Below are 17,294 nucleotides of genomic sequence, written 5' to 3' on the forward strand. Positions count from 1 at the left end.
AATCAGTTTCTCCAGTGTTTTCTAACTTGGCCTTTTGATGTTAGGAGTAGAAACTAACAGCTGAAGACTTTTAACTTCGGTGTGATTTCCAATCAGGCTGCTTCAGTTCTACTGTGTAATTAGCAAAGGAAATATAGCTTGTTAGAGGAGCTTGGGAGGGGGTTGAAAAGGAGTTGAGAAGTGGGATTAGTCTCTTCCCATTCAGCCCTCCGTACTGTTCCTTCCTTCTTTTTTCCTCTGCAACCTGATTTAGTTTTGTTTTCCTCTCCTCTCTATCTTCTTCATCTAACAGACAGCATCCTATGCCTTGCATGTATTTATTTTCTGTTATGTTTTCTGTCAGCCCTCATCTCCTTTTTTATTCCTTCTGTTTGGCGTATGCTGTTAAAATGTAACGCCCCTATGAAGGGGAGGAGTGTGGACACAAGGAAGCAGGCAGAATGCTTCTGTGGAACATGCAAAAGCACAGCTCTGTTATTTAGCATCCCTCACCTCTAGTCTGACCTTATACAGGTGTATGAGGCATGGGGGCTGCTTTCACAGAGCTGTTCAGTGGACGCCTCTTTTGACAGAAAGAGCAACGTTTTTGTCATAAGCTCTGAAACAATATGGGTCCAGAAAGCCTAGGGTCAGCACCACCAGCTCAGCTGCTCTACAGCTCCCTCAAGGACAAGACTGCTTGGGTTTATACTTTTCATGGAAATGGCAGGTGACCGGCAACTTTAGACACCCATAAACCTTGTAGACAATGAGATTATTATTATTTATTCTCTTAAGGTAAGAAGACAAGAATAGTAATGGAATTTTTGTGGGGTATAGGAGACAAGAGGGAAGTGTTAGCAAGATGTTTCATAAGCCTCAGAAAGAATAATGTGAGTGAGTCCTATATTGCGTGTAGTGAAAGGCAGTTCTTTCTGCTGGAAGACCTCTTTTGGTGTGCTTTAATGTGTTTCCTTTTTAAAGTGAATTATGGGAACCCAGGTAATTTTTAAAATAAATCTGCCTAGACCTTGAACTTACAGTAAGCAATCTCCCTTTCTCCCCACCAAACAAGACTTTGGGACAAAACAGGTTCTGTTTATTTATTTATTTATTACAGAATAGCCAGGGTTGGAAGGGACCTCTGGAGATCATCTAGTCCAAATCATCGAGTCCTTATTCATTCATTTATTTATTGCCCATACATGAAGCAAGGTCTTCTCAGGTCCCCAGGAGGTCCTCCTTCTATTCAGTGCTCGTGCAGCACGTTCACCACTGATTCTTGTTATCAGCTTTTGCTTTCTGCCCTCTTCTACCCACTACACCTGCTCTGCTGATGCTTCCACCCCCCGACGTGCTCCTGCACTCCCACAGTAGAAGCAAGACTCCCTTCCTCCAGGGGACTGCACCTCCTCTCTACCCTCTCTTCTCGAAGGATGCACCAGGGAAGCTGAAAGCACATTGAACAGGCACTGTCCGTCAGAGGAGTTAACGATACTGGTTCTGCAGTCAGCAGTTGTTGTCCTAACTCCTGTTAGGAAATATTTTCAGAAGCATTTACATTTCTAGCCAGCCAAAAGCAGTGCATATCTTCGAGCCTTTATAAGATCTGGAAGGCAGAATGTGTTGGCTGTGGAGTGCAGAAACTCACTTTTTTCAGGCTCTCAGGGCAGCCCAGGGCAGCTGGCTGCCTGGTAGTCTTAATGGCTTCATACTTCTTTGTTTAGATACTTAGTGATGTTGCACACCTTGATAGAGATGTTCTGTAATTAGATTACAGTCCAGAGTAAAGGCGTTTGTTTTTTTTTTTTCTCAGGGACCTTTCAAGAGATGTGGTGCAGTATTCTGTGATCTTTCGGGACTTGAGAGACGACAAGTTAAAAGCCACTGCCTTAACCAGCAATTGTTACGGCTCTCAGTGGCTTGCTTTGCTGTTCTCGTGGTCTTAATGAGTGTGTTCAACTCTTTGAGTCTGCAGCAAAGTGTTTGCTTTGTGCCATACAGAAATCATCGCTTGGAATCATTGACATTTTTTTTAAATACCAGTTATTTCTTGAAATGCCTTAAGAAGATTAAACTTCTACTGTCATCTATCAGACGTCTTGCCTCAGATATTGATATAGGTCCTGTCCTCTGTGTTTTCTTGTTGATTTGGTCAATTAAATTCCAGCTGTGCCCACAGTTATATCTTCTGGTTGATAGGGGTGTTGATGCTGGCTATACGGATGTTTCCTGACGCAGTCAATAAGATATTGTTGTCATCTGGATTTCAAAGCTACAGCAAGTAGTTGAAAGCATTTTGCTCTGTTCTTGCTCAGGAATTGCAGTTTTAATATTTTCTGACATTTCTTACCTTTAATATTTCTCCCTTCCTTCCCAAGGGCAGTTTACGTTAATGTGTACTGTATTCTGCATCAGGGTCTTCTTTTAGAAACTTCAGAAAATGAAGAATGTAGCGCCTTTGTGAAATAATGGTGTGGCCTATTTGGCTTAACTTTCTTTTTTCAGGAGGTTACTAGCAATATATTCTATTGGCTGCATAGTGTGCAGATGTTAATATATTTAGCACTTGCTTGGGTGTGAAGTCTCATACACCCTGTCTTATTAATTGCGTATATTCTTTTCTGGCTCCTAAAATCAGCTTGGTTTCCCTCAGTCATTCATTACAAAAACCTGGACAGGGCACCGGCTGGCCATGATAGAGTGATCTGGCCTCTGGTGTTCATCATGCTGTTGGTCTGCCAAAGCCGGGGCTTGTTTGACCTTCAGAACAGGGCAAGTCTGAATGGTTTGTTTGAGCTTCTGCTTTCAACGTCGTATTTCTGCAAAGTCCTTTATCTGATACTGTGTCAGGTTGGTTCAAGCTATTTTTAATGTGTGAGGTTTCCTTTTTTTTTTTTTTTTAATTGCTTTCTGCTGTCTGTTTTGAAATTATTTTATCAATCAAATAAACCAGTCATTAAAATTAAACACATGTGCGTGCACACGCACACACACAGTATTATGATGGATCTGAAAGTGCTGGCAGGTAATACAGAGAAAGATTAAATAATTATCTCATCATTACTGCAGTGTTTGGACAAAAAGTTTAAGTAGAGCTTTCACACTATGAAAAACAAAATCTGTGTTTATTCTGCCTGCAGTTGTGGTAGGCAATAGGTTGATGCTGTCGTCATTTCTAGGAGCTTCAGAGCCAAAGATGTTGTAAATGTGCAGCTGTGAATTTCTAAAGAGGAAGGAGTCCTGGTTAAAATGCTTGGGGGATTGATACATGGAAAGATTAAAAATTATTTGTCTGCCTTCTTGAAGGTTATGGGGGTATAATTTTTCACGTGTCGCACACCCATCTGTATCTGTTTCTTTATTGTTGTATTTTCCATAGGATTACACAAAGCTGATTCAGACATTTGCATGTAGGCAAAGATGTGAGCAAGCAGTTCTAATAATTACCATTTTGCAGAATTTGAGGAATACTGCAGACAATGAACTGCTTGCCCTAAATAAACTTTGAGATTAAATAGGACTCGGGAGGCACTGGCAAATAAAGAGTATTTGACAGGTTAAAAGCCTTGCCGTAAAGAACCAGGTGCATGGATAGATGCTGTCTGGAGCACAGAAGGTGGCTGAGGCTTTATATGAGCTTTAAGTAAAACAAATATGTATATATTGTTTTGTCAGCTTGACATCTCTTTTGTTACTATGCTTTGTTCCCACTCCTAAAAGCACCTGGAACTTTTTAAAAAAAGACTCTCACTCTGCACTGTGTTCAAACTTGTCATGGCTCCCAAAACCAGTGAAGTTTTGCTGGCAACTAAACTTCGTCAAAGTTACTGCACAGGCTTTGTGGATATATAGAGTAAACTCTTCCAGGCTAGGGGCTAAAAGTAGCAGAGTATTTCACAAGGGCACGAGGAAGGTGCCAGGTTTATGGCCTGATTCCTGGCTGAAGTGCATTCTGAAAGACCAGTTTCTCACCAAGCCTGAGCCATGCCAATTTGGACTCATGTGTGTCATTTGGAGTGTAATTAAGTGGGGTAATTCCACTGGCTTGCCAATATAAATACGCTGGTACTGGTATAATGTTTATGCAGCTCCTGGTGGCAGTGTTAGAATTATTTTATGAATCCAATAAAGCTTGTTAATAGGATTAAAAAGGATAACTATAATGCTGTAAATTTATACAACATATTACTAAGATGCAAAAGTATGCTTTACTCTCAATGTTGTCCACACCGGAGTTACACTTGTACAAATTTTTGGTTTAAAGAAACCAAATGGGTTCTTCACCAAATAGAAATCACAGTCAGCATGTACACTGTGCTTCAGTGACAGTATCAGCTGGTCTTTGTGGTAAGTCATGCCCAGTAAGAAGAACTGGTAGGATCCTAGCCTAAAGCAGCAAGCACAGTAGTTTGTGTGATTTCTGGAATGAACAGTGCATGAGAGTTATTTTTTGTAAGATCTTCTGAAGAGGAGAAGAATGTTATTAGGAGTAATACAATGACAGTTAAAGCAAGGAAAGAAAATTGTAGACTGATGGGGGGAACTATTTTCCAGCTGTGAGATCTGATGCGTCCTGCGGAGCAGTCTCCAAAGGAAAGCGATGGAGATGTCATCACTAGAGACACTTAGAGACACAAGTAGGCTGAAAAATACATCATACAATTTACTGCAAATAGCATTAGTACAGCACTGGAATGGAGGTGGGATAACTAAACTCATGAAAAAATTACCATTCCTAACTTCTTGTCTTTGAACGTTGTGTTGTGACTTTGCTTACTTTTATTTTTCCTGAAGCAAACTAAACTCCTGTTTTCTAAACAGTTTAACATATTTTACTTACTTTTTATGCAACTTGAGTGACAGTCTCACTGTCTCAGCTATTAACTTTTATCATTGCTTTCCCCCAGCACACACATAAGTAGCTTCTGCTTTCCCTGGCATGCAGCAGAGAAGTTCGTAGTTGACATCCTCTCTTCCCCCAAGCCCTGTCAAAACCGTAATGCCAGCAGCCTGGGCAGATGTTCCCAATCTGCTTTGCATTATGGTCTGCAGAAAGCTTTGGAAGAATCTCAACAGCAGGTTCAAACATCACTTCTACTTTTTAATTTTCAAGCTGTCAGACTGCAGGGAAACCTCCACTGAGGTTGCGCTGAGAAAGCACAGGAACAGGTGACGCACAAGAAAGTTGCTGTTAAGATCTGCTGGTACAGTGGAGGTCCCAGGCGGGATATGCACAGCTCAAGTGATAAGTATATATTTCTCCTGTTGCATTTTAACCACAAATGTAATAGCAGGTCATAGCCATTTGTCATTTTTTGGTAATATAACCTGAAATGCTGCCCGCCGGGAAGCCGATTGCCTTTTGTCCCTAGGAGGCATGGTGGTGGGCAGCCACAGCAGTCAGGAGCATGGTGGCTTATTGAGAGCATCATCCAGGAGACATGGGATATGTCCTTGCCCCTTTTCCCCAATCAGCTATCACTGTCTTCCCAGCCCTTCCCTTGCTTCCCAGCAAAATCCCATCTGGAAGGGGTAGCTGAACCAAGGGTGGAGAATAAAAGGTAGTATTAAGGTCATTGATGTATTTTTAAAGTAAAAATCTATTCATAAACATGTTTTTCCATGAGGTGTGGCGTTAATGCCATCTGGTTTTCTGGCCCTCAGCCGCTGCCTTGGCTCAGGTCTCACTCGTGCTTAACTCCCTCCTCCCAGAGCCTTGTTGGAACTTTTATCGTCTTCTTGACATTGGTGTTCCTCTGTCAAGTTTGGCTCAAATATTTTTGAGGAATGCTGATTTAGCATTTACCAATATTAAACAATGTAGTCGAATCTCTTAATTATTAGAACTTCATAAAGAAAACAGTTTTCAATATTTTTTTTCCCAAAAGGCTTCTGTATGGCCCCTTCACACAACACCGGCGTGCAGCAGTACGTCAGAGCAATGTGATGTTCCTAAACACACATGCCGGGAGGACAACAAAACCTTCTATGGGCCAAGATGCAACTCTTAACAAGCCATGAGTGTTCAGAACAAAACCTGTAGCTTGAATATCTGGAAATGTTTCCTGTCAGTGAGATCTGTATCCTTTTAAATGAAAAGGTTTATAGCCCCATCCTCTAGAATAAGGTTTTCTGCAGAAGTTATACGTACAGAAAAATCCCAAACTATCTCATAGAGGAAAATAGTTTGCATCCTCAGTTCCTTTGGGCTTTTTCACTGCCCCAGCTTCTTCAGTTTCTAGCTGCTGTGGTTAAGACTCACACATTTTACTTATGTGATGCCTGTATTATTTCCAGAAACAATAAACAGAAGCTCAGGACAACAGGCTGAAACTTGCTTTAAATGCTAAAATTATTTAATGATTCCGTAACGATTCTAGTTTAAGGCATTCAAGTTCAATCCCTTAACAAATGCTTGATACTGTATAAACAAAAAGAAATATTTATCAGATATGAAGTAGTTTGTGGTTGGGGTATTATTTAAATAGGATTACTTCTTTATTAGATAATCCACTGAAGTGAATTTCACCATATGCTAATATCTCATGAGACGTGTTTTCAGCTTTCTGCGGATCCTGCATGTTTTAGATGGTCTTGGAAAGTTCTGATTTTTTCTGAGCAAAATAGAGAGATCAGCTTACTTAGCCATATAGGAAACCCAGCATTTCCATTCAGGTGCCTAAGCACAGGGTTAGGAAATTAAGTTTGGACAAGCAAACTTGGGCGATATTCAGATCATTTTTCAAATGGTCAAGCTTGCTGAGGTATTGTAAATATCAATAGGAAATGGATTCACAGTTATGCATAATTACAGTACCCTACTTCTCTCTCCTCTAGATTAAAACTGAGCTGCTACTGTAATAAGTAACCATATAATTCAGGGGGAAAAAAAAATTTACATAAAGTATAATAAAATTGAATAAATTTTCACTTTAGAGAGACAACACAGTTACTCATTGGGTGCTATAACTGTTAAAATTAAGTTTCTAAGAAAACCAGAGGACATGTCTGCTAAATGTGAGAAAGACTATTACCAGAGGAGCTGTTCTAACTCTTCCTTCTCATAATTCTTCCATGTCACACACACCAGCAAACATTACTTATAGAAGCATTTGAAACCCTATGTTTTCTTAATAAAGACTGCTGGAGAGCACTGAGCACAGGGTTTGATAAGAAAGGATTAAGATTAAATGCATTCATATTTGTCCTACTTGGAGCCTAGTTCATTAATGACTACTTTACATGCAGGTCTTAGGAAATTTTAGATATTTCTAAGCACTACTTCGAAGAACAGCATTGCCATTTCAAAAATGAAGCCTCTTTGGAAGCGATTGAAGCCGTAGCTGTAAAAGGAGCTGAAAGAATTGTTACTCCTCCGCACCAGTAGGAGAAATTAATGCTTTCTTTCATGGTTGGAGCTCCCATAACAAGTCTGAAAGGGTTACCATATGAGCTAAGCAAATTGTTGTCATTTTGTTGTTTCATGAAGCATATACATTCAAAATCTGTACATTATACATCTGCTGAAGGAACTTAGCCAATTTTGTCTCTTTTTTTCAACTGTTTATAGTCCATTACGCTCTGACACAGCTGTGGTGACATTGTGGTAACCATGAATGTTCCAGGATGTTAATTTTTCTCTAGATTTTTGCATCCTTTAAAAGTAAATCTTTTAAAAACATCCTGCTTTTGCAGGAAAAATAATTCTCTGAGGTATTTTTTCATTATTGTTGTCAATAACAGTTACTAAAGGTAAAAGTTACACCAGGCTAAAAACATTTGTGCCAAATCTCCCATCAACAGCCAAAGTAAAATTCCTACTATTCACTGCTTCCCAGCAAATTTCAATGTGGTTTCTCAATTCAAGTGTATTCAGTAATTCAGTTGTAAAACTTATCAGAGGTTTAGAACTTCCATTTACCTGTATAAGCTTTAGTTTTTTGGTTTTTTGTTTTTTTTTTTAAAAAAAGATCTGGGTAGTATTATTCTTGCTATGATTCATTTACAGCTGTCATAACTGTTACAGATTCAGTTAAGTTGTGTCGGTATCTATCTATTGATTGTTACTGCTACTTGTTACATTGCTTGGGGTATTGCATAACTTTTCAGAGTTATTTAGTCAGTTCTCATTCAGAATTATTTGTTCTTTAAGTTCAGGAAGAAAGATTTGTCCACTGTCTTTAACAGAAGTCTGCTTAGCTGGAAGCTGTAGGGCAGTGTGATAACCAACCTTCAACTCCCTTCTCATATTTTTTTCCTTTCCCATTGCTGTAGATCAACCTGAAAATTACATTTTCTGGAATTTGTAACAGTTCAGAGGAAATGTTTATGCATTTTTGCCAGAAACAAAGAACTGGAATTGAGCAGATGAGCTTATGTGGGATCAGGAGCATTTTTCTAGGGTGGTTCTGATGACTTTATAGTGGCTGGGCTGCTCACAGGGGTACACAGGGGATCTTGAGCTCAGATTCCCTCTTCTGCCTGATCTGGTGCAGGCTTGGAATTGATTGTAGAGGAGGTAGCTTTAATCTGTTTTACTTTGTATGACATACCTAAAACATTAATTAGAGTGAGCAAGTAAGACTGAATGGTTGTGTAGCTGGGAGTTTGGGTACTCATCTATGAATGTGAGACTGGGGTTTGAGTCCCTGGTCCAGTAAATATTTCAGCTTTCTTACAGAATGGAAGATCTTTAACAGAAAGGTCTGAGTTTAGAAGCAAGTAAGCTGCTGCAGGCATGGTCCTAAAAGTTGTTCTGAGACTCTGTGTAAGCTTTCCTCAACTTCAGATCTTCTCTAAACCACAGACATCAGTGGATACATGTTTATTTTTATCTGTGAAGGCCTCCAGCTGCAAGCTGTGGGGATAACCGAGAATGCTGTAGCTCAGAATTTACCAACTGTCACTGGTATGATACTGTGCCAAAACCGATGCTTTTAGATAATGCCTGAGCTTTATGCTCAGGCACTTAAAGATAAAATTCAGAGTAAGTTTCAGATATAGGAAGTATGAGAACCTATGGTATTTTGTGCCATACTGGCAGGATTCATAAAAATCTATTGCTTTCAGTGAAAAATACTCTTCATTATAAAGTTAAAGAGCGGGAAATTTCTGTGAATGGGCTATTACAGATCTAGGAATGCCTGAAGTAAAACCTGTAGTAATAACTGTGACCATGGTGCTTTTAATTTTTAAGAAACTAATCTTGGCAATGTTCTTCTCTCGGCTGTAATCATCCTCTTGACAACTTGCTGTGTTGTCATTCTCTACCTCTGTACAGGTATGTGATTCTTTACTAGTCTGAGGTGCGTGCTATCCCAAATAGCGTCAGCAACAACACGGGCAGTCAATCTTACTCCTCCTGTACACTGAGGCAGCTGGAGGTGTAGCCAGCTGAAGAGGTAATGTCCTTCCTTGTGGAGTCTTGGGACTTACATTAGTTGGAGACACCTCACAGTGGGGAATGTTTGAGGAACACCTCAGATTTCACTTGCTTGGGTTCTGAAGTCTACTTAGGAGCTACATGGTCAAACTCTAAAAGGTTTAAATTAACTTCTCCTGTGGCCAAAGAATGGCTTATCCTGTCACGGGACATAAGACAGCTGTTGAAGAATAAGAATGAAAAACTGAAAGATGGAAACTCTCTGTTCTCACTCATAACGCTTTCACATCTAGTGTTGGAAAAATTTAATATATCTTCCAAGCTCCTCAATATTAAAAAATTCCTCTGCATTTGAAATGCCTTACTTACAAATTTGGTGCCACAGTATTTCCCCTGCTCCCAGAGTAATGCAGGCTTTGCAGAAGAGAAGCAGGTCCAAATGGTGATGTAGAGCTGAGAACAAGCTGTTGTGTGGGAGGGACAAGATACGACAGTGAAGGATCTTCGCATTTCCTCTCCATGTAGGAGGGCCAAAGTGGCAGCCGCTGTTGTTCAGCAGCTGTTCCCAGTGGGGCAGGAAGAGGCTTCCCCTTAGTATCTGACAGGACACAGTTGTGCGTAGCCACCTTCTGGGCCACCTGGTGCTGCACAGGATTTGGACATGTTTAGTGGGTTCAGTAGTTGTCACCTGGATGTGCGGCAGCAGCAGTGAAGGAAACATCCTCTAACTGGTTGTGAAGACTTGAAGGAGGGAGTGCTCTTAGGCTTTGCCACATCTGTAAACAACATCCTTGGGTCAATAGCTTTCACAGCCACCTCAAGGGACACACAAATGGTTCAGCGGCCATAAACCGCCCAATGCATTGAATGCCTGGCCTTGACTGTTGAGGAAATCTCTTTAGGGCTCTCCTTTTATTCCCTCTTATGTGTCCCCAGTTGATATCCTTCAAAGGATATTAAACTGAATACAGCAAATATCTAAATATTTCATATGGTTATTTTGCTAGCACAGTACCAAGCACTTTATATAGATCTATACAGATTTCCCAGGGTATAATCTTTGTAGAGTTACATTACTGTTGGTTTGTTACAGCATATAGAGCCCTTAGTCTTGGACAGAAGCCACCACATATAGTAAAAGCAACGCAGAACAATATACGTGGGTCACAGCATGGTCCCTAACTCAAAGAATGAGTCATTCAGTTCCAGGACAGAGAGGACAACGGGTTAAAAATGGGCAGGAAAGTGCGAAAAGCTGTTTATCTGTCTTACAGTCAATAGCTAAAGGCAGTAAGCCTACATTAATAGCTGTAAGCAGTAGGACTACTTGCCTGTCTGATCATTGTCTCTGCAGTCTTTAATTAGAAGAATTGTGTGCAGAGCTTTGAAAGGATGATATGTGAGCTACTCTTACTGGTGTTTGGGGCTGTTCCATGAGGACAAGTAAAAGGAGAAAACGGAAACATCATTTTGTTTTGCAGGTTAAGAATTTTAGTAATCTGTGAGGTGTCACCTCTGAGATGATCGCTGTGTTCTGCCAGGAAGGAGGTGAATTAACACAGTGGGCATCTTGTTCACTATTGCACATTGGCAACTGCAAACAATATGCAAGTATGATTTTGAGGGGAAGATGACCCCCACCTGTTAACAGCATAAGAGGGTTTGTTTCCTGCAGTCACTGAGCGAAGAGATCTGCTGGCATAGCAGTCACCTTAATATGACCTACTGACTTGCTAGAAGTTGTTTACTGTGGGCTGTCTAATCTCTTAGCCAGAGGAAATTAGAAGGAAAAAAAAGAAAAAAGACAGAACCAGTGATGTAAATTAATGCATCTCCAAGAGTGTATCCGCATAGCTACACTCATCCCGCTGTAGTGAACGTGGCCACCACCAGTACGATTCCTCCAGGAGCGGGCGGGAGCCGGAACACGGAGTGGCAGGGTGTGCGGCTGCCTGCTCCAGGTGAAGGCATTTCTGTGCTCAGGGATGATGCATTTTGGCCTGTGAATTCTTTACAGGCTATAGGTGGGTTGCATTCAAAAAACTCATTGATTATGCAAATAATTTTTGAAGAAGAAACATGAATAAGTATAAAGAATACAAAATAAAAACAAGCGTTTGTAAAAGAAAAACGAGCCACAGGAGGAGAAGTCCCCTGTGTAACTCCCAGTGCTGTAGTAAATATTCTTTGCTCCACCAAATTTGCCCCGACTAAAATTCAATATAGGGAGCGTGTTTCTCACAGGGTGTAGCTAGGTGAGATTTATGCTTCTGAAGCTAGCCTTTTTCTCCCTCTACTTTGTATGTGTGGCTTCTTAAATACATCGCAGCTTTATGTAACTTTGAGTTACTGTCTCCTGTTGGGGGGGAATGCTTCATACCCGTTTGCTTCTTTGCCTTTTCAGGGTGTTGGCTTCCCGCGTTGGGTTTCACCTCCACAAAGTCTATCTGTGCTGTAGAGGGAGAAGCTGGTAATACAAAGCACTCAGACGAATCTCTTTGGGTACTGCTATCACATGAGACATTTTTGCATGTTTTAAGACCCTCCCTGCTAACTACAGAGCAGATGGGGGCATCAGTAATTATAATTTGATAATAAATTCTTGTGGCCACACATACAACTTTGCTAATGCATACAAACAGATTTTTCCCTTTTTGACAGCTTGAATGGTGTCTGACGTTTCAGGGCTATGAGGGCTTCTTTGTCTCTTTAGTTACTCTGTTCTTTAGGGTGGTATCTATTTCTGTATCTGTCTGCTCTTTATATTACTTTTCTGTCTCAAATAAGCATCTCAATAAGGCTGTTGGCAGTCTTTCTCCAGTTGGTTGTATTTGTTTTCCTTTGCTTCTGGGAGTCCTTTACACTGATTTCTAGTTATGTTGCAGCGTGATTTTACTGGTAAATGGGCATTGAAAAATAATTCATTCCTGTCCTGGGAACAGCTTCCCAATCCACTGATGATACAGTGGCTTATTGTTCTTTCCCAATAATAATTGGGTGTATTTGGCATTAATGGGGTTCAAAAGTTTATGAAGCAACTTTTGGGGCCTTTTGGTTTTTTTTTTTTTTGTTGTTGTTGTTGTGAAGGTCTGTAGACAGATTAAAAAATGTAACACAATAGCATGCCTGTAGGACATCAACTATATAAATACCTGCAAAGTCTTCAATGTTAATATGCTTAAATTATGATACTAGCTTACTCACATATGATGCAGTCTCTGTTACCTTTAGTATCTGCCAGTTGTTATGTAGAAAATACTAGGCTTTTTGCTCAGGCTCCCTAGTAAGTTGAACGTGTCCTCTCCTTCCCTCACTGGTGCCATTAACCAGAAAGATTTGCTGGCTTGTCCTTTATTCCGAATTCGGGATAACCACAGGTTCTCCCAGCACAGTGCAGTGTTGGGAAAATGCTATTCCAGCGAAAGACTGTAGGTGATTTACTCATTTGTTCCATGGCAAAGATTCACTGGAAAAGGTCTGGTTGCAGAAATTCTTCTTTCTTTTTCACCCTCTCTTCAGTCTGATGAAAAGAATTCGTATGTAATAAGTCCAACTAAGGAGAGGACTGTTTTGTTCTATAAATTGATAGATTTTTTTCATAGGTAGGGCACACATTCAAATAGGGCCCAAAAGTCACCACCATCCATTGGTTCCTGAGAAATTGTATTAGTTTTCCTGCTTACTTTTTAATAGAAAAATGCATGTGTCACACTATCTGCTGTCATATTCAGCACCTGCAAATAAGTAATAACGGATGGGACATGTAAGCCATATGTTATTCATGAGGTCTATTTTTTTGGTATTGGTATGAGTTAGTAAGGCTGTTCGGAGAACCTCGTCTTGTGTTCGAGCTCAGCAGTGCCTCTTCTATGAAAGAAAAAAGATAATCCTAATTCCTTCAGAAGCTCTAGTTCACTCTTATTTTAATTTTTTCCTTTAATGAGAGGATGTATATTCTGCATATGCGATAATACTAGCTTTTCCACTTTCCTCAAATGGAAGAATAACGCTTTACATGTCTACCTTTTTCTTAAACTGTGTGGCTGGATCTATGTTAATATTTTTTCATGCTTCTGTATTTCCTGTAGCTGACAGCTCTATTTTCTTGTACTAGCGTACAGTATAGTCAAGCCTGTTATCTTTCTCCTTGTAACAATATAGTCCTAAAGCAATAGGAGTTCATTTTACTGTAGAAAAAACAATTATATTGGCTGTTGAGGTATTTTACCAATCTATGTTCTTCATTACTTGCTGAATTTTCATCAAGGTGCATGGCTATAAAACAATATTTTGCCTTTTTCTTTTTTTTTTTTTTAATTCATTTAAGTTTTTTTGTAACTGCATCCACCTAACAGTAGCAGAGTTCATTGCAGAGGTTCTGGTTTTAAAAGCCAATCAGCTCTTCCAGTCACTCCTTTCTGAGACCTGGTTTTAAATCAACTTATGCTGACCAAACCCTTATCTCACTCCAATAAAAATGGACTGCTGACTTTGATGCAAGTTTCTAAAGGAGTTTAAGACTTTGCAAGGCATAAATAGCGTAATCAGCAAAGAAGGCTTATAATGTCAAGAGTGCCAGCTGAAATGAAAAACTGATTCTCCAGAAAATGTTTGTATGGTTCTACTTGATCTGAGGATGCTATACCAGATAACGTAGTCTTTGATTCCTTTACTCATTGATCTGTATTTAAGCATGTATTCATGCACATGCTGTAAACCCGTCGGTCCTTTGCAACCTGAAGGAAAATATGCAAATAGAAGGATTTGATAATACTTTAAAGTGTTTGAGCACTCAATTAAAGCACAAGCAAGACAGCAGCCTAATTTCTTCTGATTCCTTTCTTCCGATTGAAGTAATAAAATGCATAATATTATTTCTTCTCTCTTATTCACATTTCTTTCCTGACCTTATAGCTTGTCCTTTTTAAAGCTACAGTATAGTTGATCTTTTTCCCTACCATCATTCTGCTCTTAAGAGGGATGTAGAAGTGACTCACTTTCTGCCTACTGCTACTTGGTGACTCATCTGCTCATCCCACCATTGGTGAGTGGTCTCTTATGCGCTGAGGTTGATCAGTAGGTGTTCCATGTAGCCTCCTGTTTAGACACAGACTGTCACAGTGATGTTCTTTAGGCATAATGTGCCTGGCCTATTTGGCAACAGCTTTCTGATGTTTTGCCTAATCAGTCATTACAACAGAAAAGGAACCACGCACTGACAGATCCCAAAGGAAAAGAAATGTGTCTTTACAGCTGGAATATTCAAAAGCTTCTGGAAGCCTTTCACTCCTGAACAGGGATGGTACCTCTCTCACTGGAGTCTTTGGCATGTGAAGCTTCTTAACATGAGAAAAAGGGAAGTTTCTATGATTTTTTTAAAACCGAAAAGGTCTTTGTATATCAAGCCTGTCATCAACTAAACGTTATCTCTGATTTGAGTTTTACCGCATCCTTTTCAGCTTTGCTATTCAGAACCTTTGTCATCGAGTCTAAACATGACGTTCAGCATTGAGTCAGCATTCAGAAATACCCATCCTCGTCTAGCTTGCAGTGGCTCTTGTGCTCTCCATTACTAGTTCACACAATTTTTGGGTAAAAATTACATTGTTTTTAACATTGTATTTAACAGTAACTGGAAGTGTTGCTTGTTTCTGTTTAGATGAGAGTCCTTACACAAAGTCTGCAAACCAGGCAAAGGCACCTGATGGAGCACTGTCTGTGAGGAGACAGAGTATTCCAGGTAAGACTTGCTTTGCTTTTTATAACACCTAACTTGTTTGTGAACAGCAAGGTAATACTAATCAAAATTCAACTAGTTATAAAAAGCAAATGAATTACAGTTACTACAAAGCAACTTTATAAGGCAGGTTCTATAGAAGCTGTAAGGAGTTCTCCCAGTTAGGTTACCTTGGGCTTTTGCTACGAAGATCATCCCTGTGTCGGTCTTTTGCAGCAGATTTCAAACGTTGATCACAACAACCTTTTCATCAGAGGCTCATATTTTCAGGCTCCATGAAATCTGTTCTTTGATACCTGATTTCAATGGTATAGGGAGATTGGCTCATATTTTCCACCGCTGATCAGACAGGCTCAGAAATCTAGCAGAGCAACACTTTATCAGAGTTCTCATCTTCACATGATTTTCTGCCATGCGTATGTCATCCTTGTCTTTTCTGTCATCATATTGCACAAAGCTGGACCACTAGATCAATGGTTAAAATACGTGATCTTCGAACTTTTTTCTCTTTTGATTACTTCAAACAAATCTGCAAAGTATGCCCATGAAAAGCGAGTTTTTTATATATATATATATATATATATACCATGCAACATTCTAAAGGGATTTTCACCTCAAGTAAAATTTTAGAGATCTTTTAATGAAAACAAATGAACACTGACAAAGGTTGCACACAGGCCGAATAATTGATCTTGCCATTCTCACCTCGAGCACAGTAACCTCTGACTTGAAGGGAAGATGAATTACAATAGAAATCAGAAACTGTAAGGTCAGGTCACCCACCTTCTAATGACTAATGTTAATATTCTCTGCACTCCGTTGCCTTATTATTGAACAGTCACACATCCCACAGGGAGGCTATGGATGCAGGGAATGGAGCTCAGACCTTCAGCACTTCCAGGCTTTGATCTCATCCCAATAACTATAGTGTTTCTGCAGGGCCAAAGTACATGTTTTGTGGATGCTATATGTGTGAGAGAGCTGGATAAATTAATGTTACTCATAATGAACGTTTTTGTCTGTTGAAAACATTCCAGTGATTTAAAGTTTGTTATTTTTATGGTAGAATCATTAAAATTATGACCATTGTGAAATGACACAGCTACAATGTCCAGTGTGCAGTTATTGTTATGAGAAACTCTTTAATTATACAAACACCAACCAGATTTTTTTTCTCCAAGTCAATACAAATCAAGATTCATTGTTCTTCAGAGTGAATTAAGACCTCGACAGATACCTCTTTTGGTAGTGCTTTAGCTCATAGGTCACTAATACTTAACGTACTAAATACCTACTTAAAAAAAAAAAATCTTTTTAATTTTTTCACTGTGAACGTAGCGATTGGCATTTAAGATGTGGATACTGTATTTATAAAACACGTATGGTAAGGTCCAAATACAGCCTGGAGTTCATGGTTTCACGTGACATTTTGAGAACTCCTGATGATTTTCCGTTGTGTTCTCTACAGAGAAGTTTTGGTGAAAGTTGAACTGGTGCAATTTTTCTTAAGAGCATTGGATAAGATTAGGAATTTCAGGTGTTGAATAGTCATCATGACCAATGACCATTTATTTTGAATATTTTAAAAAGTTACTCTATATTCTGGAGTTTTTGAGAGCATTGCAGATGAATCTTTCTTGTGTGCTCTGCATGAGTCACAGTTTGTTCAGAGAGATAATACTGGCAAGTGTTTGGTGACGTACTCTTTATTTCAGGTGTTCGAAAAAATGATCTAAGCTTATGTATGTTCTTCAGCTTTTAATACACTGAAGACATTTATCTTAATTCATTGTTGCATCACTAGACCTTAGGAGCCCCTAAGGATAAAAGAGATTGAGCTGGTTGGATATTTAAAAAATAATAATAATAACTTCTTCATGCCCTGGCAAATTCACATTGTAGCACAGTAGATGTTGTGGGTTTAGATACATAAATACCTTTGTAGAACTAAGCACTATTTTGAGCAGTAACTTGAACATGTAGGAGTTGACTTAAGTTTCTGAAAATAACCTGTAAACATTTATATCACTTGGACACTGAGAAAATTTGACCCCACGTTTCATATGTAAGCTAGCACCTTGTAAATAGCATCTATTGTCTAAATAGCATCTAAATAGCATCTTGTCTGTGGAGTGTTTATCCACATTATGGATTAGTCTTGACACAGATGCAGACGCATCCCAGCTAGCCAGC

General features: G+C 39.5%; 1 protein-coding gene across 1 annotated transcript in view; it reads left to right on the top strand.

Moving 5' to 3' along the window:
• The window catches only part of GRIP1 (glutamate receptor interacting protein 1), a 232,903-nt gene that overhangs the window by 110,535 nt on the left and 105,074 nt on the right, over positions 1 to 17,294 (top strand). Inside the window, exon 2 of the mRNA XM_009887807.1 lies at positions 15,024 to 15,104. Within this exon, the coding sequence (XP_009886109.1) occupies positions 15,024 to 15,104 (81 nt within the window). The remainder of the gene's footprint in view (positions 1 to 15,023; positions 15,105 to 17,294) is intronic.

This window comes from Charadrius vociferus, unplaced genomic scaffold (assembly GCF_000708025.1).
Source record: "Charadrius vociferus isolate BGI_N301 unplaced genomic scaffold, ASM70802v2 scaffold125, whole genome shotgun sequence".
Lineage (NCBI taxonomy): Eukaryota > Metazoa > Chordata > Aves > Charadriiformes > Charadriidae > Charadrius > Charadrius vociferus.